General features: G+C 37.2%; 1 protein-coding gene across 4 annotated transcripts in view; it reads right to left on the bottom strand.

The window, feature by feature from the left end:
- Positions 1-25159, bottom strand: part of UTRN (utrophin) — a 329881-nt gene that overhangs the window by 172736 nt on the left and 131986 nt on the right. For all 4 annotated transcript variants that reach the window (XM_056488825.1, XM_056488823.1, XM_056488826.1 and 1 more), the window contains 10 exons: positions 21793-21928; positions 20383-20558; positions 19405-19540; positions 18281-18430; positions 17031-17115; positions 15434-15639; positions 14200-14317; positions 11109-11314; positions 9559-9713; positions 4001-4190 (listed from right to left, as the gene is read on the bottom strand). In XM_056488825.1, the coding sequence (XP_056344800.1) occupies positions 4001-4190; positions 9559-9713; positions 11109-11314; positions 14200-14317; positions 15434-15639; positions 17031-17115; positions 18281-18430; positions 19405-19540; positions 20383-20558; positions 21793-21928 (1558 nt within the window). The remainder of the gene's footprint in view (positions 1-4000; positions 4191-9558; positions 9714-11108; positions 11315-14199; positions 14318-15433; positions 15640-17030; positions 17116-18280; positions 18431-19404; positions 19541-20382; positions 20559-21792; positions 21929-25159) is intronic.

Below are 25159 nucleotides of genomic sequence, written 5' to 3'. Positions count from 1 at the left end.
TTCTTCCCTAGTAGCTGCTTTCTATAGGCAGACTGAGTGTTTGCTCCCTCACTCTGGGAAAGGATGCTCTCGTTCTCAGGCTGAACGCAGCTCTGGCAGAGCTGTGGAGTGAGTGAATAACAGATTGTGTTATAAATCTTGAGAGAGGAGCACAGGGATACCTGCCCTAATTATATCAGCCATACGTTAAAGGCTAATAAATCACATAGGCATTTCTCAAAACTAGATTACCCAACAGAAAAAGGAAAACTGCAGGGGGTAAACCTCTTGCTGTAAAAAGTCTCTTAAAGCTTATTTAGTCAAAGGGATCTCAAAGGATTCTCACTTGCACCAGAAAGTAACAATGTTTTTCACAAGCCATTTCCAATTAAATGTTTTCTTGAATGACTTTAGACAAGAGAAAAATAGGGTTTTGACAAAATAAAAGCATACAGTTGCATCATCAACTCCCTTCTCTAAGTCATCCCTGAATCCAAAGAGCTAACATAATTCTGATGTATTTTCCATGACAAAGCAGAATTATTTAAGCCATCTAAGGATGACAGTAGGATGTTCAAGAGCATGGAAGTATGTTACTACCAGCAAGGCACTCCCAATGCAATACAGCCAACATGCTGTGGCAAAACCACAGCATAACCAGAGCCAACTACTCATTGCTTCCAAAGGTACTTTGAGGAATTTACTTAAACCTGTATCAGAGGGGTGCTGTAGCAAAGGTTCAGGGAGGCCTGAACACAGAAGGTGGAGCACTGATCATATGATCTAAAGTGCATATTTCCACATGAAAAGGTACCTACATGCTTCAAGTACATCAATCAGCACAATAAGCAGGCAACAGCTATCCTGACAAGTTGGTATGATCTGAAATAATGCACAGCTTAGATGTCAGTGCATATACACTGCTCTGCCTCTTCTAAGGCACTTTCCTACAAAGGAGATGAATGCAAGGTTCAGGTTCTTCATATAGGACATTTAAAAACCCCTTCCCATCCAATTCTGAGAAGACAACCTTTTCATCCTTATTTCTAAGACAGAAACAGTGTTTCTACTACTCCTCACATAAACCCCATTTCCCTGTGCTCTGCTTTCTTCTTGATCTGTCCACAACAATAACATCATCATTTTGAGTAAACAGATAAACAAATTCCACCCTGCATACAGAAATCTTGCCATACTGGTGAATTCACCTTTTACCTTCACGCTGTCTTTTCTCATCTTCACCACTTATTTGAACTGTTCCTCTGCATGCCATGGCTTCCATCCATTCCCACCAGAAGTCTGCTTCTTTAACCTTCCAGATTGAGCCTACCATGATTAGCTGACATGCTCTTACCAAATGTCTTTTAAGGAAACCTATGAAGCAGTAATATTCTGAAACAATGGAAGAATTCAGAAATGACTGTGCAAAAGCTCAAACCTCTTCTGTGTAAGAGGGACCTCACAGCCCATACCCTCCTTACTTCAGTTCTGCTTTTCATCTTCCCAATCTTTCAATCTACAAGTCTGAATCAAGCAGTGAGACAAATAGTTGGCCACTACTTACAGTAACTTCCTTTACAACAAAACAAAATCTTTGAATTATTTTGAAGACCTTCACATCTGTAGGCATAGGACTTCACATATATTTTATTACTTCTTACTATTTCCTAGCTTATTTTCTGCATCTTTTTTCAAGTTAGGTTTCAATCTCTTCTAAGTCACTGCCAAAATTTTTTCAACACAGACTGAAGCATTTCAGCACTAACCTGAATGGAAAGTCTTCTACAACATTTAGATACTGAGAGAATTAATTGAACTGACTGATGATATAATTGTGGATTCCTCCTTTTTGAAAAGACATTGCTACCACACTTAAAGTCTGCATTATTTGCACAGTACTTTTGCTGGCCTCAGGTATCACAGTGAAAGGCAAAACAAGGCTTCAGTGCTCAGATTGTTGATTCCACTGTAGAGTAGCTTCAGCTGCAGCCAAACAAGTTAGGCCCAAAATGTAATGGAGGATAGTCCTCCCATCCATGCACAGATGCCAGTTTAACAGATTATCCTATTTTCAAAATGCCTGACATGTAACAACAGCAGCAACAACAAAGTCATCATATTTTGTCTAGATTCAGGTCATCTCACCTGGAATCTATCACACCTTAAACTCATAGTTAAGTTTTAGTTAATGCACAGGCCTTGGGAGCAGAGGCATCTTCACACAGAGCAGAGAAGGTTATAATCCCTGCATTTTTCTTAAAACCATTTAAACACTAACCTTAAAACCTTAAATATTCTACTTAAATATTCAACAAGTGCCAAGAGAACAACAGTGTTATTTTATACCACATAATGGGGGAAGAACAGGAGATGATCTTTGTTTAATCAGACAACAAGCTTAAGAACTTGCAAAGGAGTGGGCTTGACCTCTTAGAATACAGCAAGATGTCAGAGCTTCATTTTGTTTTCAGAACTGCAACAAATTTGAAAACAAACAGTAATTTTGGAGTGTTTGCCGGTGTCATGATATGAATGACATTATGTGTCATCTTAATTACATTTAAAGTAAGATTTTAAGATGATAGGGGACAAAGTTTATGCCGGAAGTCATTACGCTGTGAGAGTCTTTGACGTGCTCTACTTCCCTTCCTAAGGTAGCCAGAAAAGGCTTAAATTATGTAAAGTCATGGGTGAGTTAAATGATGTGCCCAGTGTGTAGAAACATACAGTTTCAGAAAGAGATGGACAATATCAGGTCCTGGGATGCTGAACCAGCGGAGGTCATGCCCCAGCACCTCCAGCTGCCTTTTCAGCTGTTACAAGACAGGACAACGTGCAGTCAGGAGCTGGTTATAGACCTTCTCCTTCTCTCACAGCAGGCAGTCTTGCCCAACAGTTTTCCCCTCACACAGTACAACTCAGGCAATTTTCATCAGATTGCAGCACAACAAAGAATGGCAAACAACCTTCCACACTCACAGTGCTTCACAGCCATACAGAGCCAACAAACAAGCTGTGAAATAACAGCTAGCTGGTGTGATTGACTACACAGAATGCAAGATAATGCAGAAATAAGTCTACTTACACATAGCACTGCCTTCTGTTGTTAGTGCCCTGTTGTATCTCTTCCACCTCCACTACATTACAGTAGTTGGGAGTGGGGCCAATAGAAAGCATAACATTAAATTCTAGGGGTCACCACTACAGACTAGTCTCAGCATTTCACAAAAAGCCTTATCTTTACAGATAAGTTACCTAACTGACAAGAATCATTTGAACGTTGGTGAGTGACATCATTTTCAACAGATACAAACTTCCACAAAATATTGTGCTTTTCACTATGATTAAAAAGAACAGCTTGCTATCAGATACTTATAACAGCCTTGTTTCATTTCAATTTGGCATAGATGTTCATATTAAGACCACTACTAAAAGCAACATATTATTTTCATTATAAACTGCTCAAACCCACAGATGACATTAATCCAAACACAGAGTGCAGGGTGTAATAAGTGGTGTCAAACTCCTCAATCATTTCTAAGGTTTCCAATCTGGGGCCTGAACAAGAAAGAAGGCCAGCTGGGGAGCTACAGGGCAGTAGGAGAGGGAGAAGTAATCCAAGCACAACTTTTTGGGTTGCTGAAAAAGCAGGAGGAAGGTGGCAGACAGAAATAGGAGAGAGTGCAGCCCAGGAGGGCTTTACTTGGAGGGAAGTAGATTAAATTGTTTGGTTGGACAATCACACAACATGACTTGGTTTAATGAAGCGTACACTTCCTGAATGCAGTCACCCTCCAAGGACATTTAAGAGCCCTCAGTGCCAAAGACATACACAAAAATATGTACTTCAAACCTCAGGAAGACAAGTCTGCTTCCTTCATACACCTAATTTCTAAAACACTGTTTTAGGAAACACCTTTTAAAAGACTGCAGCTTTCCCCATACAAGTAGATAGCTTTTCTTTATAACATTTACCATTGAGAGAAAACCTGACTAAGGGCAATATTATTTAGTTTCTCACCTGCATTTGCTTTCTGAGCTCCCTTATACAGACACTGTCCTGAACAGTGTTCTCACGCTGGGATGCATCTGCCAGAACATTAACTGTGGTCTCTGCCTCTTGAAGCCACTTGAGGAAGCTCTCCAGATCCTTGTGTGAAGCCTGTACCGTCTTCATCTCTGTCTCCAGGAAATTCTGCCTGTCGACAGCTCTGAAAACAAGACAAGTGTCAGAATATCCCCCCCCAATAACATACAGCATTATATACATCATAATGAAACTACTAAAAGGAAATCTGAAAGATATCTCTAGTAAGAAACCATACATGTGTACAGCTTGTTTTACCATTATTTATATCACTGTTTTTAGTGTATCTATAGCTACTCACAGATGTCCTGAACTCGTTATACATTTGACAGACCTTTTTAAAAAGGTATCCAGTAAAAAACTCAGTTATTAATTAAAAACTTAGACTTTCCCTTTAGAATGTTGCTATCATCAACTTATGCTACCCCAAATGGTAGAAGTGTTATTCTCATGTGTGGAAAATGGGCTTTTCCTCATCAAGAAAAACCACATGGAGTAGAAGCACTGAGTGCTTGGGGTATTTTTGTTCTTTTTTTTTACACTGAGCAGAAACCCTACCATAAATCCTTAAGAGTTAAAGTGCTAAGGGATGAAAAGTCTGGTTCTCTCTGGTAGAAGACAGGACTTGTAACACTATCACTCAAGCAAACAATAATACACTGCCATCATAACAGTCAAGCAATGCTCAAACTTAAACCTAAAAAAAGACTGGCAGAATATGGTCCAAATTTTCAATCATCCAAAAGATTTATGACTGATGTAAACACTAAAGTTTGTCTATAAGGGGATTTTTTTCACATAATAACAATATAATCTGAACATTTAAAGTTATCAGCAACTTCAAACGATTTCCTAATAAAAAAATCACCTTACAGCTCTGCATAACAGTACTGTCTCCTAATGACTGAAATGAAACTCAGATGAGAAACTATTATAGCCAGCAATTTTAAAAGCTCTGATTAGCAACATTAATAAAGCATGACCAACTAAATTTCATCCATTTGAGGCTGTTATTCTGCAACATTCCTTCTCCCAAAATCAGGACAAAAGAAACAAGCTGTCCCACGCCAGCACACTGTAGAGAAACCTCCAACAGAACTAACAGCTAGAATGCCTCTGCTGAGTAAGTAGAAAGTTCAATTTTATTTTCACATCAGCACTAGCTATATTGTAAGATTTTAGGGATAAAGTGATATTTAATTTCAAGACAGACAAGGCCAAAACACTCCATATTTGGTATTTCCACGTTTCTCCAGACAGGCACAAATTTGTGTCTCCTGTATCCTCCCATCTACTTCAGCTTTCTTTCCTCTTCATCATGCTGTGACAAAAGTACTGCTCAGCAGTTCGAAGGAATAACTATGTTTGGAATTGTGAATTTCAGAACTAGTTAAAATATTCCTTTTAGAAAAGAAGGCATTCAGTGCCATTCAGGAAGACATTTCAAAGCAAGTACCCTGGTTTACTAGCACATCACATGAGACAGATACAAGCCAAAGCTGTTTTCTTTCAAGGACTGTGAGGAATTCTCATGCAACACCAATTCTGCCAGGCTCACATTCCTAACCTTTAGCATAATCAACTGAATTTTTTAGAGAGAATTCGGACAAAGACAGTATTGCAACCCCTACTTCAGGAGCTTAGGTCTTCCATGACTTCATAATAATTGCTTTATCCAAAATAAGAGTTTAAGAATCATTCCTGACTTTGTGCTTGCCCAAGTTTTGAGTACTAGCAAATGACTAGGAGAGCAAGGAGCTTTCATTCTTGCTTCTCACTTACAGCTAGAATGCTTCACCACCCAGTCTTGAGGAAAAAATAAGTAGCATGCTAGGGATAATAAGTAGTTTGATAGATATTGCCCAGAAAAGATAATAAGCACCAACTAAAAAATTAGAGCACACCAAGGAACTGTGAGAAAAATGTAAAGTAAAAGCAGTTATGAGCTCTAACTTCAAAACTCTCTCCCTCTGCAGGGATTTTCTTCCCTAGCAGGCGATTAAGGCCAAAGGTGGAAGAACAGGAGTGACAGCAGGAAGAACAGACTGGTAATAAAGGTGACCTTCAAAGAAAAAGAACAGCCCCAAAGGATGAAACAGTAAGTGACCCAGATCTCTAAGTCTAAGTACTGATGTATTAGATAGGAATTGAGACAATCTGAACTTTGAAGTTAACATTCATTGAAGAATATTGTCTTCATCCTAGAGTTTTAATTTCTCAAGCTTTCAGCTTGGTGGAGCTTCAAGAAAAGAATGAAATCCTATTAGTGATCCACTGCTGCCATATATTTGAATTAAAGTTGAAAAAGAATCCTGTCACTAAATGCATACAAATTTACAGCTAACGTTCTAGGATTACATGGGTGTTTTAAAGAGGACATGTACAGCAGTTGTGAGCAACACTTTAAGAGAACAGATGTAAATATTTTCCTCTCCTCCTGCTGGTAAAGACTTCAAACATAAAACAGAAAATGGAGAATTCTGTACTGCAGATTAAAAACTACCCCATGCTATAAAAACCTAACTCGGATTTTCAAATAATTCTGACACAATTAGATCAGACTCAAAAGACACAGGATCTGTACATCTTCCAAACTGCAAGAACTAAACGTGAGGGGAAGCTGAAGAATTATTTTCAAATGCAGCTAACTTAATACAGTGATAGTGGAGAAAGTCTACACAGATTCTACTGGCAAACACACACCCAAGAAAAAAAACTGCTATTCTATTATTGAAGTTTTCATGGCTCTGTTTCAGCTTTCTGTTCCACCCAATTATTTTTTGAGATTTATACTAAAAATCTGCAATGCATAAATACATGTGTGTGATCAAAAGAAATTCAGAAACTAACATCTGAGACAGTACAGAAAGCAACTATAATCCACTACCAAGGCAGCACAAACACATAGAATGACTATAGTTTCACCCTAAAGTATAAAAATAGAACATAAATAGCCACTGGGCAAAGGATCCAATTTACACAATGTCAAGCTGGGAAGCTTCAATCTCTTAATGCTAACAGTTTTAAAATAAGCACCTGCATTTTATATGCCATGGCTACAGTCTTCCTGGTAGTGCTCTTATGGTGACCAGGACAACAATACTGTCAGATGATGTTACTAAAGACCCTTTCCACGACCTCCAAGTAAGGGAAAAAAGTGGTATTTTAAAGCAATATGAGATTTATTCTTATAGAAGCCATAGGGCTACACGTCCACTACGTAAAAGCCCCACATGTCCCAAGATCTGTCACAAAAAGTTAGCCTCATCACCAGTATTTCTACTTCTTGCATTTAAAGCAAGTATAAAAATCTTCATCTTGTTGAAAAGGTGCTTTTGTGCAGGATCTCCCCTTTTAATTCTACTGTGCTGCTCAGATGGGGTTACATTGAGCAGCTCCACTACCCACTGGCTCTCAGAGCTGTCCTTTACATTCTGCCACTAGTTAATAAACAAAGCAGATATTCACCTTCCTTAGGCTGCAGACTTCAAACAGTAGCCACAATGATAATTAAGGAGCTTCAGCTATACACAACAAAATGCAGTAGCTTATTATTTTAGACTTTAAGCAGATTCAAAACTAATTAGAGGCTCCCAGGCAGGAGCTGTTCTTTCTGGTCACCTTCTCTGAGTAGTGGGCAGTTTTATGCCAGTTCTAGCCATAACACTGCAAAGTCTGAATGTGAATGAGACTACTACAGAATTTTAGTCTACTGTCAATGCTAATCCAACAAGTAGCTGTTTCCCTTCATCCTCTAATTAACTAAGAAACAAGCTGCCACATCCAAAGCACAGAATGACAGATGAACTATTTTCCTCCAAGGAAGAATAAGATGACATTCTACTCTGCTTCCTTCATTACCTGCTTACTGAGAATAGTCCTGCTGAGAAGGACTTGGGGGTGCTTGTGGGTGAGAGGAGGGACATGACCCAGTAATGTGTGCTTGCAGCCCAGAAAGCCAACTGTGTCCTGGGCTGCATCCAAAGCAACACAGGCAGCTGGGCAAGGGAGGGGATTCTGCACCTCTACTACACTCTGGTGAGACCCCACCTGGAGTGCTGCATCCAGCTCTGGGGCCCCAACATAAGGAGGATGTGGCCCTGTTGAAGCATGTCCAGAGGAGAAACACAGAATATTCTGAGTGCTGGAGCATCTCTTTCCTATGAGGAAAGGCTGAGAGAATCGGAGTTGTTCAGCCTGGAGAAGCAAAGGCTCCCAAGGGACAGTACAGCAACCTTGCAGGGCCTGCAGGGGGCCCAGATGAAACATGGAGAGGGACTTTTTGCAAGGGCATATAAGGACAGGACAAGAATAATGGCTCTAAACTGAAAGAGGGCATATTTAGATTAGCGATTAGGAAAAAATTCTTCACTGTGAGGGTGGTGAAGCACTGGAACAGGAGAAGCTGTGAATGCCCCATCCCTGGAATGTCCAAGGTCAGACTAAAGGGGGCTTTGAGCAGTCTGATCTAGCGGACTATGGTCTGCCCATGGCAGGGAGGTTTGAACTGGATGATCTTTAAGGCCCCTTCCAATTTAAACCATTCTACAATTCCACAATTTCCATAACATTCTTCTCTCACTCCTCAAGAGATGACATCTCCTTAAGCTTTACTAAGTAGGCTTTTCATTCCTTTAACTGACATTCCACTCCAAAAGCAGCTGCTTCTTCCATATGCACATACATACACATAGACTTGAGTTGTCATCTTCCCCACTCCCACATAAAGAGGATCAATTTTGTCTTCTCTCCCTCTAACCACAATGCATATAGACTTACAGATTTCAGAGTCAGACACTATTCTAAATGTTAATTGTCTATCAATACCATATACTCAAAAGCATTTCTACAGAAATTAGATTACCTTGCAGGAAAAAGATTCTACATAGTAAAATACCACATTTTCATTGAGATATATCTGCAGATGCATCTTAAATAGAGGATGAATAGAAAGAAGTTTCAATTAAGCCTCCGTTCCTACAGCACAAGTATTTTCTAGAGGGAGGACTGGAAGAATTACACTTGAGAACCCAAAGCACAGCCCCATTCAGTAGAAGTTTCCATTAAATGAAAGGCCATAAGGAATTAATGCATGGGAAGATGAAGCTGAACACTTAGAGCCTTATGAAAAGGAAGGACAAAAACAAACTACAAATACATAAATTGTACCAGCAATAAAGAATAAGAGAGGAACTTTCAAATATACTCGGAGCATAATAGCCACAGGAAGACCAGAAACCAAACATGAGAAGTCCTTTCATTTTCTGCTTAAAAATAAACCATATAAATGAGAAGACATGCAGAAGCTTTTCATTGTGAGCTTGTGAGAACGTTCAATCATCAAAAGAGCTTGACTGCAATTGACTAAATATCCCCAGAAGCCCTAAATGCTGCACCAAAGCACACAGAGAAGAGACTACAATACACATGTATACAGAGAATGCAAGTCTAAGACACCAGCTGCTACAAATAGAGTGAAACCTTGTAATTACCTTTGGTTCAGATTAACCCAGCAAGTGTTCATTTGGTCAGTGGTTTCCTTCACCTTCCTTGAGTCATCATCACGATACTCTCGAAGTAGCTTATTAGAAAGATCATTGAATGCTGCTACTGTGATGTCACCTCTGTGCAAATCCTGTACTAACAGCTAAAAAGCAATGCCAAATGAATCATTAAAATCAGACTATTTCTCATATTATGCATTTTTTTACATATTATAAACTCCTCTTTTTTCCTCTTTTCTAAAAAGCAAAATGTGCACATTTTTCATCTAGGAGTAAAACCTTAAAGAGAAAATATACAGTTATTAAGTGTCCTGATAATGAACTAATCAAAACAGAAATAGGTGAGAAAAACTTGTATTTGCCAGAACCACCAAAGGTTAGAGAAATCCTCTTTTATAGTCTGCTGCCAACAGAAATAAAAACACTTCTGTATTTTGAGTAGCATGAATAAGTTTGAATTATTATAATAGCAATATAAGCAGCATAAACAAAACATCCAGTATGAGGATTTGATTGCATTCTTTGGGGATTTTTTGTTTTGGTTTTTTGTTTGTTTAAAATTAAGAAAATACCTTAGAAACATTTGTTTATTGTGGCAAGATATTTACAACATGCCTTGACTTTAGAGAATCTAAACTCAAGATTATTTCTAAATGAAAAATATTATTTGCACACACACACACATATATATATAATATCCAGTTGCATATTATAGCCAAACTTTCTGTTTGGGCATGGGCCTGAATAGTCCATTTCTATTTCCCTGCTTATACAGAGACAGACATTAGTCAGATAGTTGTGCAAAGCACACAACTTTACTGGGTACTTAAATAGCTATGGATTGGTAATCAACTCTCACAACCATTCTCCCTGCCTCTTTCCATACCCAGCTGCACCCCTATATTGCCCCTCTGTGAATATATATATTTTAAAACTCTGCTATATCCCTGTTCTAAATACTGCACTGGTAAGAGCCTCTCCTCACTGCTCTGTGTCTTTAGTTCTCATACTGTGCCACCTACAGTCTGCCCTTTTTCTGACAGCCACCAGAACAAAGGACACTAGACTTACAGATTTATCATAGCATGCTTGCCATGATATAAAAAGCATCAAAGATTGCATGGAATAATAAAAAAAAAAGCCTGGCACCCACCAGAAGTGAAATTGTAAATACCTTAGTCCATTCCTTGATTTACTAAGCTACTGTTAGATATTTCTATTAAGTCAATTCTGTGGCAGCATAATTAAATTACAATTGTTCTGGGGTTCAAGCTTTTTGCATAATATCATTTTTTTGATGCTACATTATATTCATTTCAGCTGAGCTTTCAAAGACACATGCCACCTGTTTACCTCCTGGAATGGGATTCTTGGGAAGTCTGATATATTAAAAACCATAGACAATTAAGAAAATATAATGCCCAAAAAGAGACAGGAAACACAACAACTAAATTGCACATTCACTCATCCATTGAATCCAGTAGCACTACACAGACTCAGGAATGCGGTATGGAATTAAAAAGCCCGAGTGGTCTTACTTTGCTCTCTGCAATGTGTTTGGCGAGCGTCTCTCTTGGGGCCTGCAGGAGCATCCTCAGGCGGATCTCACCCTGCTCCATGAGGTGCTCCATCTCCTGCCTCTGCTCGTGCCACTGCAGGCTGTCTGCCAGCATGGACCTCAGCTGCTGCTGCCGCACCTCCACGCTGTGCTGCGTGTGGTCCCACTGGTTCTTCAGCTTCTCCACTGAGCAAGACAACACGCAACATGGAAAACAGGAGGCAAATGGATAAGTGGCCGTAACCACCTCTTAATTTTCAGGGTAAAAGGCAATAATGCAACACATTCTCAAATACAATAGTCTCCATATTCAGTATTTTAGTTCCCATGCAGTTGACATAGTCATATAAGCAAACGAAAAAAATCAGGTGTTTGACTTCTTCTTGTTTAAGCAGGTCAGCGTACAAGAACAACTATTATTTCTGGAAGATTTCAAAGTGATTATTTACTTTTAATGTACACACATGTAGGAAAGTGCACTGCAGAGATATGCCAGCAGCAGGGCTCCAAGGAGCACAATTTTAGGGTGATAAGACCAGCAAGTCATCTTTGTGCATCTGTAATTTAAACCAGTACAAATAAATAACTAAATAAATACTGTTCAGACAGCTTGTACAAAGCAAACTGAGCATTCCAGACCACTGTTACACAGCACCTGTACTACAATTTTGGCCAAGGTAGAAGCATTCTATAAGGTAGTAACAACCTACTTTGGCAATTTAATTCCACCACAAGTTTCTACAGAATTACACAGCAGAACAGAGAAGTTATTGATTACACCCCACTTCCTTCAAGTGGAAGGAATTCCATTCCTCTCTCAACAAATGGTTGTATTAGATGAAGAAAAAACACACTTAACCTTTAATAAACAAGCAGTGAAAAAGACAACATAGGAGCCTAGAACTAAAATAGTGCATCACAAAAAGCAGTGAATCTGTCTTTGGAGAGAAATGCATGGCATGATAACGTTTCCTGGATACTTGCAGACCATTAAAGCCAATGTATTACTTGAAAGTGTACAGGGGTGGAAACAGGTTTCTCTACTACCTGTCATGACAGTGACTGGGAACAAATCATATCACTAAAGAATCTCATTAGAAAAGAATGGTGCAAAAAAGTGAATGGAAAAAAGCGAAACAAAAAAAGACTAAGCTGGATTTCTTGAGCATCTCGCTACTCTGATCAGAAAGAGGTACACAGTATGCAAGACATCCAATATGCTTATTTTAACAGTAAGTACACAATTTTATTAGAAAATTAACATGCTTGATGCTCAAGTCACTTCAATTTTCCATGAAGCAAAAATGCCAAAGATTGCACTTAAATTGAAAACGTTTAAGAAGTTTACTTTCTTTTAACCTTTTGCAATTATACAAATCCATTGTGCTTCATCTGCTTGAGAAGATCTCTTAACTTTAACACATTCAACAATATTCTGTTTAGTTCCACAAAGCTCTCAGACTGTGGCAGCAAAGCCCACCTGTCAGAGTAAATATCATCCTACAATGCTGGTGGACAAACCTAATAATTTGTGTCATATAGATTCATCCATTTCAACCCACAGGCAGCTTGTGAATTAATTTTTAAGCACAGGGCACCAATGTGATATTACAGGCAGAAGGACTAGAAGGAATTTTTGAAAGAGACTTTTTTCAATTCCCAGCATCCATAAAGCAATTGGGAGGGAAGTTCCAGAGAAAGAAGCTTTTCTCTGTTTTTCTGCTCCTATCAATTTGAGAAATTATACTTCATTTGACAACACACAGCAGACTCACAAAAGGTTGTAGGACATGGATACAGTCTGATATATATTCTATGTCTATACATACTCAGTGTTTAAACAACAAGGTGCATAAGCAGCACAGAGCTTCACTTCTCTTCAAAAAGCAAACTTTTCTTAAATGTCAGTGGTAACAAAACCTTCATTGTTTCATATTTCATGACAGGCAGAAAATCTTCACATGCATCCAAAGTATCTACTGTAAGCTTAATCCATGGCACCATAAACAACTTTCCTTTTCCCCACCCTGGGTGCACATGATCATAGGGGAACTCAGAGTTCCAACACACAGTCCTTTACTTCTTGTTCAGCTTTTCTGAAGAATCCAGAATGTTTTGTGACTGACCCCATGTCCCATTGTTGATTGACTCCCATGGACTACATGGTTATTATCCTAACCAAAGCTTCCACCTCACCCCTAGTACTGAGTGACTGCAAAACTAAGCTACTTCTTTGAACCTTACTGCCCCTGCCAGTCCATAGTCTGTGAACCTCAGACAGCAGATGCCATCTCATCAGGCCCCCAGAAAAACCACCTATCTGTGGGCTTTCTATCTGACCACATCATCTCCACCAAGACTTATAGACACTAAAGAAATTCATGTGGATGGAGTAAAGGAAAACTACATTACGGAGGAGAAGAAAATATATGTTTCCATTTTTACTTCTAAATATGGTATTTCCTGCTGCATGAATTTTCTAATCTTAGCAACCAGCAAAGCTTAAGATTTCAAAAACCAGACTGTCCATTAATTTCAAATTGTGACAATTGTACATTTCTTAAGTACCAATAAGGGAGTGGGGACCTTTAAGTTGGAAACTAAATTTTCAAGTATTTGACAATGACTTAAAATCTCTACTCTCAACCATTTTCAAAGCAAACATGCAAAGTCATTGTCCTAAAGTCAATACATTCATGTTATTAACTGTCCAGTGTCTCAGAGCTCAACAAAAAAAATAAACATGATTAGCTCCTTTTCTCAAATAAAATCCTCATCCCGGGTCTGTGGCTGTGAAGCAACCCAAATTCTTCACAAAATATTTCAAAATCCCAGCAAAACTATTGACCTGCATACTTGGAAAAACAGTCAGTCAGAAAAGCAAGCAGCCATTCTTGTTCCAGGAATTTTCATTAGAGTATTTAAGTGAAAGCCACTTTCAAGTTTTCTTTTCTTTTTCAAGGAAGGCAACTCCAGCTATGCTCAACAGATAATTTTAGAAAAAGAGATGAAGATTTTTTTTTTACTGCATGGAAACAATGTATTTGTGAACACAGGATGGAGAAACTTACTTTTCTCTGTGATCTCTGTCCTAATGTCTGAACTGGAAGTTTTGTTTTTCAAATTCTGAGCCAATGTAAAAACAGAATCAAGCTGAGGGTGCCGGTGGTCCATATCTGCATTGGTTATCTGTTGAGAATCAGGATATGATTTTTAAGTCCAAAAAGTAGAAAATAGTTCTATTCATCTGCATTACTTAGCTTAAAAAAATGCATGTGTCTCCACAAGAATACAGCTGGCCCCATTATTACTGTAACCCTTGAGTTATCACAGTATTATGGCACTGTTTGAAAAGCTAAAATAATGTAAATTGCTGAAAATCCAGAGATGAAACCACATAGTTAACAGAGCTGGTGCACAATGCTTTCCAATATCTATTTTTCATTTTTCCATAACTTATTTTTCTCCTTACCAAGCTGGCATCATTTATATATATCAGAAGCAGAAGTGAGCACAGGGGGAAAGTAAAGAACAACTGGAAAGAACAATCAGACTGTATAATGTTGTTCTGTAAACCATTGTTCTCTCCATGGCCATGTACCAGAAGCCCATATTTACAAGTACTACGCAGTTAAAAGAAAGTGTTTCTAAAGCTACATCAGGTTATTCCTACAGACTATTGAGATACCCACAGAAACAGCTTAGCACTTGTTTATCCTACAGTTTTTACTCTACACTTAGTTAATTGATATTAAGTCAAATAAAATGATCCTTAACAACTACATACTTCTCACTAATACTGTCCTTAGTCACAGTTCAACATAGCATGAGCTATCAACAGAAATAAACATTTACATCATAAGCATTTCTGTTACAACTTTTAATCCTCTTAGCATGTCTCTGAAAAACCATTTAGTGTAACTACAGCAAACAAAACTCATTAGAAACCACTAAAGAGGGAATCAAAGGTCACCCACTAAGCAAACATGAAGCTGCTCTAAAGTTTCCCATGTAACTTAACTATGACAAATCCCAAAAGATGTCAGGAGGTATTCTCTATTTTCTCTGCTTCAAATAAAAAAACAACAGTACTTAGCTCACACAGGGACACAAGAATAAACAGGAAATGCCTCTGAAGAAGAAAAGTGTAATAACAGCATTTAAAGTGTAACTTTCATGTTATGCATTTAGTTGCAGTCAGGGTTTTTTCCTCCTTAAATACTTTATTGCTTATAGTTTCTTTAGTGATTCTAAGAACTATTAAAATGTGAGACATTTTTCTACTAGCCTTCACAAAACACATACTTTCATTCGTGCAATAGTCCGATTGATCTCTTCAGTATTTCCCACAGTGACTATGTTTGACTTGAGCATCTGGTCAATCAATACCAACCAGTCAGCCAGCTCAGTTCTAGTTTTGTCCAGATCAGCAGGTGCAGAAAGTTCCAAAGCCTGCTGAGCCTGAACAGGAATTTCCAATGAAGAAGATGCTAGCACCACCTTTTGGATATCTGAAACAGAGTGTGGGGGTTCTGTTAAAGAAAAAGTAGTCATGGCCACACAAGCAGTTCTCGGAATTACAGGGGCTTTTTGGTAATTCCTATAAGTATGCAACAGCATCTACAGAGAAAGCATAGCAAAAACTGTATTTTAACAACTGTATTTTTATTTTTTGTAATTGTATTTTTACTAAGCATAAAAACCAATACTTTTAAGATAAATGTCTAAAACTGTCTTCCTCCCTTTTCTACTATGTAGCAAAGAAGTCTTTGCTCTCAGCTCAGGATTCACTTAAGCACGAGTGAAGCTTCTGCAACAGATGCTTCATAGACTTGGCATAACACAACTGAGGAAGGGACAGCTGCCCACTAGTTCAGTCATACCTTTCTATCTCTTTAATATGACACAAGAAAGAAGTGAGAAATGAGCTGAATTAATAGTAACATTCACTCCAGAAGTTGTGTTCTAATTCCAAGAAGGATTAAGTTACCTCAAACTGGAGCATGAATATTTCACACTTCCCTCAAACAACAAAACACAGGAGCTTTGTTTAGCAAACACATTATATGAAAGGAGAACAAGCTGAATTCAAGGTTTTAAAAGAATTAAACAGACGTTGGTTTGCCTCAAATTTTGTTTACTGATGCTGAATTAAGGAAAAAAAAAATTAAAAAAGAGTTCATTTACTGAAGTTGCAAATTCTTTCAGGCAAAGGCTGTCTTCTTTACCTAAATTTCCAAAAGGGAGACCTGGGCATTTTGTTTATAGTCTGTATTTGCTGAACTGCCTCCAACAACTTGAAAATATGACCAGTGTCAGTGCCTGATACAAGAGCATATATTTAGACAGCTTTCCCTAAGAGATTCAGGAAGGTAAGTGTCTAGCAGATAAGAGAGACCCATCTGTCCCCCTAACTGAGCTGAAAGCAGAATGGTCTTTATTTATAAGGACTCCAAAAAATCTGCATGCAAGAGATACTTTACAAATAATTACCTGTATGGAAAGCTTCCAGTGGATCTTAATTAGTCAAAGGCATGATCACAAATCCACAGAAAATAAGCTGTCATAAACAGGCTGTCATAAACACAGCTATTTTGGTTTTTATTCTGTACCTAGTCCTGATGAGGACTATTATTAGGAAATTATAAAAATTTCTCCGTTTCAAACCTCTTAGAGAAACTCCAAAAGACTACCCCACTCCTGAACAGTAGAGTGACTTCTTCCCTATCCAAATATTCCCTCTCTCCCATAGAGAAGGCAGCCTCAAGTTCAGCACAATACTTCAACATTTCTTAATTATATTTGTCTAAGCCCATGGAGTTTCTTCCTTTTTAATTACTTTTGACTGCAAACAGGATTACACTCAAGACAAACAAGCAGAACAGAAGGACCAATCACTCACCAGGAGGCTTTGTCTTTGTAACAAGACGGGGCTGCCCAACAAACACCTCTAATTCTCTCACTTTGTCAGGTAGTTCTCTGAACACCTACAGCCCAGCAGAGAGAAATAAAAACAGTAACACAACCTACATTAATGGCAGAAAAGTAATCTCTTGTTGCAAGACAAAACATTTTACACCATGCCTCAGATATACTTCAATTTTTTTTGGAAGGTATCCTTTAAAAAGCAATAAAAACTTCAAGAGGTGCTAAAGTGCTTTTTCAATACATCCCAGTGTCACACCTAAATATTGAAAAGAAATAAATAAATTGTTGTAGACAGGTCGTTTACATGTTTTTTACTGTCAAAGCACCATATTCGTTATTTGAATATACTTTGAAGAAAAGATGATGCAAAGCATGGTTTGTTATCAGTCACACACAAACGTAGAGAAATAGGGAACTAATTGAATAAAGAAAGTGTTACAACTCCACTGTAGTGAAAACAAATTTGCCTATTTGCTTTTTAAAAGGCAGTGATGAAAATGCAGTATTTAAAGCAGTGGGGGAACTATTTCCATGGCTCAGTTGGTAAAAAACATCTTTTTCTTTCTCTGAACTATCAAAAGCCCTATCCTCAATAAATTCTTACCTCTGTCATCTATAAAATAATCTAAAATAATTTAATTTTTTCATTTGGATCTCCAGGCTTTGCTTGAAAATAATCTTGCTTTATTCCAACCAGCCTTGCCAATGAGATTGAACACATGAGTTTCTAATTTACAGTAATGTTTAAGAAGAATCTCAGACACACTTGGTAAGATTTTCTAAGCTTTACCACAGCTTCACTTCTTTTCCTCTTAACTGCTAGAAGCATTCAACTTTCCTACACGGTAAAGATTTGTTCTAACTCTCAATTTCAAGTTGATACATTAATATTTGACTCAAAATATTTTTGATCTAGCAGATACTTTTGATCTATCTTTCAAAAAAAAAAAAAAAAAAAAAAAGCCAACACAAAAAAAAAACCCCAACCAAACCAAAGCAACAGAAAAACCTGAGCTAACTAAATTAACTCAATCTGATGGAAAAATATCCATCAGTATTTTCATGTCTCAGTGGGTTGGGCTACATTTCTTGATCGTGTCTATATGGTTTCCAAATAATTTTATGTACATGCCACATGTCACAGACACATAAAAGGAAAACAACTATTCCAGGCATACCACTCTATTTTCAACCTCAGGTATCCAATACTGAAGAAATGCATACCTTATTCCACCTCACATTGAGGGACTGCAGGCTATCAGAAAGTTTGTTTTTTTCCTGAAGATCAATATTTTTATCCAACAGCACTTCAGGTTCAGTTCTGTTCAGCCATTCCAGTTTGTCAGCCAGAACTTCCATCTCTTCACTTAAGACCTAAAATGCACAGAAGAGTTTTAGACAAATAAAATGCATAGATTAAAGGATAAGGAAAGCTGTCTTTTAGTGCTAATATTAGGCATCTCCCTGAACATAAACAGAAAAACTTCTGTTTTGGTTTCTATGGTTGATCTAGAAATTACTGAAACATTTATTACTTTTCACTTTTAGCATTTATATTAAGGTAGATGACAAGAAAAATTACACTTTGATGATGGGCAGGAAATACTCAACTGACACAAGTCTATTTGTTTAGGCAAACACAACTACTTTACATTGTTTATAAACACTTGTCCAAGACTTCCCACGCAGATTTGGTCTAAAAGAGGTTGGTTGGGGTTTTGTGGGGTTTTTTGTTGCCTTTTTTTAAATTACTGAATTTTAAAAAAATGAGCAACCAGGTTAGTTGGACTGACTACTCCTCTCATTCTTTTAGGATTTCAGAAACATTTCTTCCAAACGTTCTAAAAACCAAAGATGTTTTGTTGTCAAAGCCAGACACAAAATAAAGGAAAAAACACCACATACATATGCACACAACTTATTTAAATGACCAAAACCCATACAGTTTTAAAAACAGTTTAGATAAAATCTTATACACACAAGAGATTATTACACCTGCCCAGTAAATGGGAAAATGATGGTATCATTGAAGATTATCAGTCTTTCTCTATAGGTTTTACTAATTATAAAGTTGAGACACACACATCTCCAGTGAAATTGTACTTATTAAATTTTATCAGTAGTGTATCTATTTCTAACAGTCTTATATACAGACACCATCTTTTGGATACATACCAGTTACCAACTCAACCCAACTTCATTTTGAGGAGCATCCTGCCCATCTAAGTAATCTCAAAATTGTCTCACACAACCATAATATTTCTTTGGCTATTCCCCTTCTCAAAAGCCATGTTCTGATGCTTTACACAAGACAGATATATACATAAATACATGCTAATCAGCCTTGCCTGTAATTCTTGCAAGTTTTCTTCATGGTTGAAAGTAAACCTTGTGTCCAGAGCATTTTCTACATTTTCCAACCAACAACGCAGCTCATCAAGCTTCTTTCTGTACTCTATCAGCTGCTGGTTCTCTCCTTTTAGCCTTAAAAAGTGAAGCAAGAAGTCCAGCACATCAGTCCTACATGACTTCTGATGCCACAATCAACTTTATTTTCAGTAAAGAATTCACTTTTATCATCAAAAGATTCCACTGTCAACATTAAAATGCAAGATACTTACAAATAAATACTACTTTCTTAAAAATAGACAAATTTTAGTTCCGAAGACTGCAGAAAACATTAAATGTAAGTGATAGTAATGACAACACCTTCAGGCCTAATCATTATAAGGTCACTGAATTTTTCCCCTGGAGGTTTTAGGGATGTATATAATGCTTCCACTAAATCACATAAGAAACTTTAATGAAATTTCTCAAACTAAATAATGAAGCAAGATCCTATTTTATTCCTATATGTATCAGGACCTGTTAAAAACACATAATTACATAAATATCTTACTTTACAGTATTGTGGAAATTCAAGAACAATACAAGTTGTTTCAATTAGTAAATCTCTATCAATGATAATACAAAGCTTAATATAAGGTACTTACAGGTCAGCTTCATACAGAAAGTAGCTGAGCAATTCCTCCTAAGAAGTCTAGTTTTATAAGGAAATTACTTTTAAAACAAAGGAAAACTGTAACAAAAGTAGTTTTGTGGTTGTCATCTTGTGTCCTTTTTCTAAACAAGGACTTATTACACAGTCAATTGCGGAATTTACAAGAAATTTGTTCTAGAAGACAATTCAAAACAGAGCTCTGAACATTAGGAAAATTCAGATTAATGACAGCGTGCAATAGAATGCACTCTCTCCCAGAGTGCACTAAATGAAATTCTCCTTATTGCATCTGATGAGACATCCAAATTTTTGATTAACTTATTACCTCCGCTGTCTGTCCATGACCTCTGTTGTGATTGCTTTCCAGCGTCTATTCAACCCTGCCAGTTTCTCCTGCAGGAAGCTCCCATCTGTAGCAGACAGTTTCTGTATGATCCCTTCCCCAGTCCTGTTCAATGCTGAAACACTGGTCTGATGGCTGCTGACTCCCTCTTCAAGTTCCTGTCACAAACAGAATTTTATTACTGACCTGAAGTGACTTTGATCTGGGTCATGATATGCAGGATGAAAACTGGGTGCATATTATTTTACTAAAAGAGGCATTTAAAACCATTTTACTTATAAATGGATGCTGTTAATAAAGTTATTAATGTTCTGTTATTGAATATAATTCAGTTTTCTAGGTGTCATAAGAAGACAGTGGCAAAGAATAAGCTATGAATATTAAAAAGAATCACAAGAATGCATAGCCACCAGTGCTATGGTTTGACTTGTAAGCAGGTATTTTCATAATCTATACCCCAAATATTTCTTTACCTTCAGAGTATTTTAGCTAGGATAATTAATGCAGTGCTGCTATGGTCCCAGACACCACAGAAAATCCATGAAGTTAAAGAAAGTCAAAAGATGTCAGGATTAAACCATCAAACACCCCTAACAACTACAAAAGTCTTACACAGTTAGCAAAAATTTCTTTGCAACTAGAATAGAAATAAGATGATTCAAGAAAGAAGTGAAATGTCCTAGAAGAAAACCTGAAGCAGCAATAAGGATAAAACAGAAGCTCTGTCTTAGATAGAACTTTTCTTTCACAACACACATCTGACACTTGGATAACTAATACTCACAAAAGAAAAAAAAAATCTGATCGTTAAAGTTTTGCTTTCTTCTCTTTATTTAAAAGGAAGTAATATAAAAAGACATCAGGGAACTAAATTTCAGAACCAGAAAAAAAAATAATCAAACCTAAAATCCCCGTAATTGGAATCTTCTTTTTCTAGATTGTTTATACAAGGCAGTTTCTCCAAAATACATTTGTTTAAATAAATAATTTGCTAAGTTATAAATGACCTTCTTTGGGGTCCATTTTTTAAAATTATGAGTCAAAAGTAAATGAAATAATATACCGGATTTTTTTAACTGATTAACAACTTTGTGACACTGTAACAAAACTTATAAACTGACAAATTATGCCAACATTTGAATTACGTAATTATCTCAAACCAATCCATACTAAGAGTAATCATAAAACCCCATACTATAATTAGGAGTTGAGCTCTTCCCCAAGAATAAATCTGAAACTGCAGCCAAAATAGAAACGTTAAGAGTTCCTGCTTTTTGAAGTGTAATTGCAGAGCCTCTCTGCGAATCCACACGTCTATCTATAAAGCTGCTATTTTAGATGGAAATCCAGGCTTTCTGCAGCTTGCTCACTTTCTGCCCGGCTCCCACGTACCTGCTGATGCAGCTCCAGGCTGCCGTCGGGCGCACGGGCATCAGCCAGCAGCACTTCAGCCTCCGCTATCCAGTGGGAGAGATCGTTGAGATCGCAGTGGAACTGCCTCCACGCCTCCATCGCCCTGTCAAAGCAACTGCGGGGAAACAAAGCATTGAAAAGTTAGCCAAAACCTCACCTAAAGGGCTGGGAATCCCCCTCCACCGAGTGGAAATTTGCCTTGCACAACAGAAAGACTAACATGCAGCCTGGTTAACCAAGTCCTAGTACTCAAGGCTTCCTGGCACAGTAGCAGCTGGTGAAAGCCAACAGCACAGACTGTCATTAACTTCCAGCTGAAGGAAGCAAGGGTAGTTCTAAGCAAACTTGTTTCTATCACTTAAAAAATAAAGATTGATTAGCTACATCAAATTGGTTTTAGTCAAAAACCCTTTCCTTCGTCATCGTGAAACAATTCAGCTATTAGACAGTGTGAAATATGATTAATTGCTCGGATTTTTTTTTTCTCCTTCATTAAGAGAAAATGGAGTGCTAGTGCCCAGAATTTATTAAGTGAAGGTCATTTTGATTATATAGATTATATATTTGATTGTATAGTATTACCAGTGAGCACATATAAGTAGGCCTTACAGAATTTAATCACACAATAATTTACCACGTATTTCATTGTCATCATCTTTGCAGCCTCAAATTAATGTGTTGTTAAACTTGAAGGGCAACATGTTCTAGCATGAAACAAGCAGAATAACCATAGTCAGAAAGTTGTTTTTTAATAAAATGAAAGTTCTGTTATGTTAACAAGCTGACAAAGGGAGAGCATGAGAAAAACATGTCAGAATAGAATAGACTGACTTTCTATTTGGTGATTGTTAACTAGTCCACACTAATTTAAAAAGTCATCTTTAAAGAGGTAAGACAACTGCTAGAGGACTGTCCATTTTGACTGAGGAACTATGTCATTTGCAGCCCATTATTGCAAACAATTGCAACAGTAAAGACTCCAGGGTTATTGCACATGTATAGATGCAATCTGAAATTAGCAGTATAACAAAGATATCTAAAACCAAACTCTAAAAAGCTATTATTGCAACTATTTTTTTTCACTAAAGTCAACAATCCTAGAGTTCTTAGTGAGATTAATTTCATCAAAATTAAATCTCATTTTACAAAAGATCCATATTTCTTGGCATATACAGGGCTTATTTTTTCTTCTTATTATTAGCCAATTCCAGTAAAGCAGTCTTCAAAACCTCCACTTCAATTTTTTTATCCTTATCTCCTAGTTCTACCATTTCAGTTTCAGCACATACCTTGATTTAATACCCTAGACCAACCTGTACACTGACCCCAAATCTCAATATCCCTTTATTTCTCACATATATTTCAGACTAAGCACATTGTCTCGTGACAGTAACTCATTCCACATTTAATGAGAAGATACATTCTAAGCACTTAAAATAGATTAAAAGAAGGTTTTACAGGCTTCCTTAAAAATTAAAGTTTTTGAGGGAGTTTTGACCACATGACTTTTTCAGAATTTTAAAACTTCAGAGAACACTGAGATTCAAAGTTTTAATTTGTGCCATTTCTGTTGTGAGACTACAGCTCCATCAATGTTTTGAGCCATGATCCAAGCTGCACTCCAGTTTTGAGTCAGATGCATGTGCTGCTGTTTCCCTACAAACTGCCTCATCTGAAAGCTAAAAGTATCAAATTCCTGTGACTATTGCACCAAAACTAGGCTAGCATTTGCCTCTCCTCTGCAAGAATCCACTGTTTCCAAACCACATCTCATTCCCATACCATCAACACTTTTCGCAGTGGGAAAAAACCCACAGCAAAAGGAACGACCTAGCAAACCAGCACTGTTACAAACAGATCAAAGCATTTAGTCCATATATACATACAAAACACACATTTTACCCTACACATGTTCAACTCCAACTGTAGTTAGCTGGATTTAGTTGTCTACTCAGAAGCTTTGCTAAGTAAAGTTCAATTCAACTTCTGCTTGGCTTCATCAAAGCATTTACCAAAGTTTTAACTACTTAGCTGGCATTCAATCACAAAATCTTTACTACCCATGAAAACTAAGTCAATCTTTTGCCAGAGGCTTCAGATGCTGCTGCTTCTCATTTTGTCAATCTCCACCCTCTCCAGAAATAGAAAAAAGAAAAAAGATGATTAAAAAAGCAAAAGATGATGAAGGAGATAGTCGGTCGGCTTATACTTAGTGCAACACTAGGAAAAGCAAAATTAAACTTGGCTAAGAATTCTTTGTAACAAAAGGTATAAAAATACTAATGCCATTTTAATATTGCAATTAATAATGTCTTCATTGATCAAAGCACATGCTTCTAATAAAATTGCAGCATTTTATATATTCAAAACACTACATATTATTTATCTAAATTAGTAGCCCAGCAATCCCATCTTGTATGAAAATGAAGCCCAATATTATTCTTTTTAATATGCAGAGCTTTACAAACTTTATGAAGTTCAAGATTAATGTGTATCAGCAAAGTGACGGAAAAGGCAATCTCTTTCATTTTTTCAATTATTCAAAAACATTAAACTTACTCTTTGATACACTTACACTTCCTTTTCAATAAGAAGTCTAGGCTTCTGGTTAGCCCTGGCTACTTAAAGCAAATTTGAGTAGTAAATTAAACTGTACTCCTACTTGAAAAATGCTGTTAACATTAGATAAAGCTTTCAAGTAAGTTACAAGTGGGAAAAAAGGCATAACTAAAGCTTAGTGCATACAGTATCTATGAGGACAATACAATAGCTACAGGCATATAAAAATGGATGAGCACCAGATTTTGGAGCAGTGGTCTCCAAATTCAGCAGGTGACCACGAGCACCCAGCAAGAGCACAGAAAGTTGCACATAGCTGGCATCACTGTTTTCTAATTAAGGAACCTACAGTCAAACAACATTGCCTGCCAAGTTACTAGAAATCTTGATCCTTAGCTCATTCACGGGCCAGAAATTTCTGGAATCTCTATTTAGATGATAACACCAACTGATTTTTACATCAGTGCCCTGAGAAAGAGTTGGAAACATCTGCTTATGTAATACACACTTCCTAAAAACATCTCTACAAAATACACTATCATAGGTGTTTGATAGCAGATTTCTGGTGCTACAAACAAGTAAACATGGTTAGGCATACTTTATGCTCTTCAAAACTTCTGCATCATCCACTACTTTACATCATCATTAAAAAGGAAATATTGTAAAAGAAAATTAACTACAGTATAATCATTTGCATTTAATTTTAAATTTCATAGAATAATTTTCAGTCATTAAGGGGTTTTTTTGCATAGGAGCAATCTCAGTGTCCGCTGCTGCTTGCAGTGTG

Source organism: Oenanthe melanoleuca, chromosome 3 (genome assembly GCF_029582105.1).
Source record: "Oenanthe melanoleuca isolate GR-GAL-2019-014 chromosome 3, OMel1.0, whole genome shotgun sequence".
NCBI classification, from domain to species: Eukaryota; Metazoa; Chordata; class Aves; order Passeriformes; family Muscicapidae; genus Oenanthe; species Oenanthe melanoleuca.
Note: the sequence above shows the minus strand (reverse complement) of the source record. Positions and strands in the feature narration are given on the sequence as shown.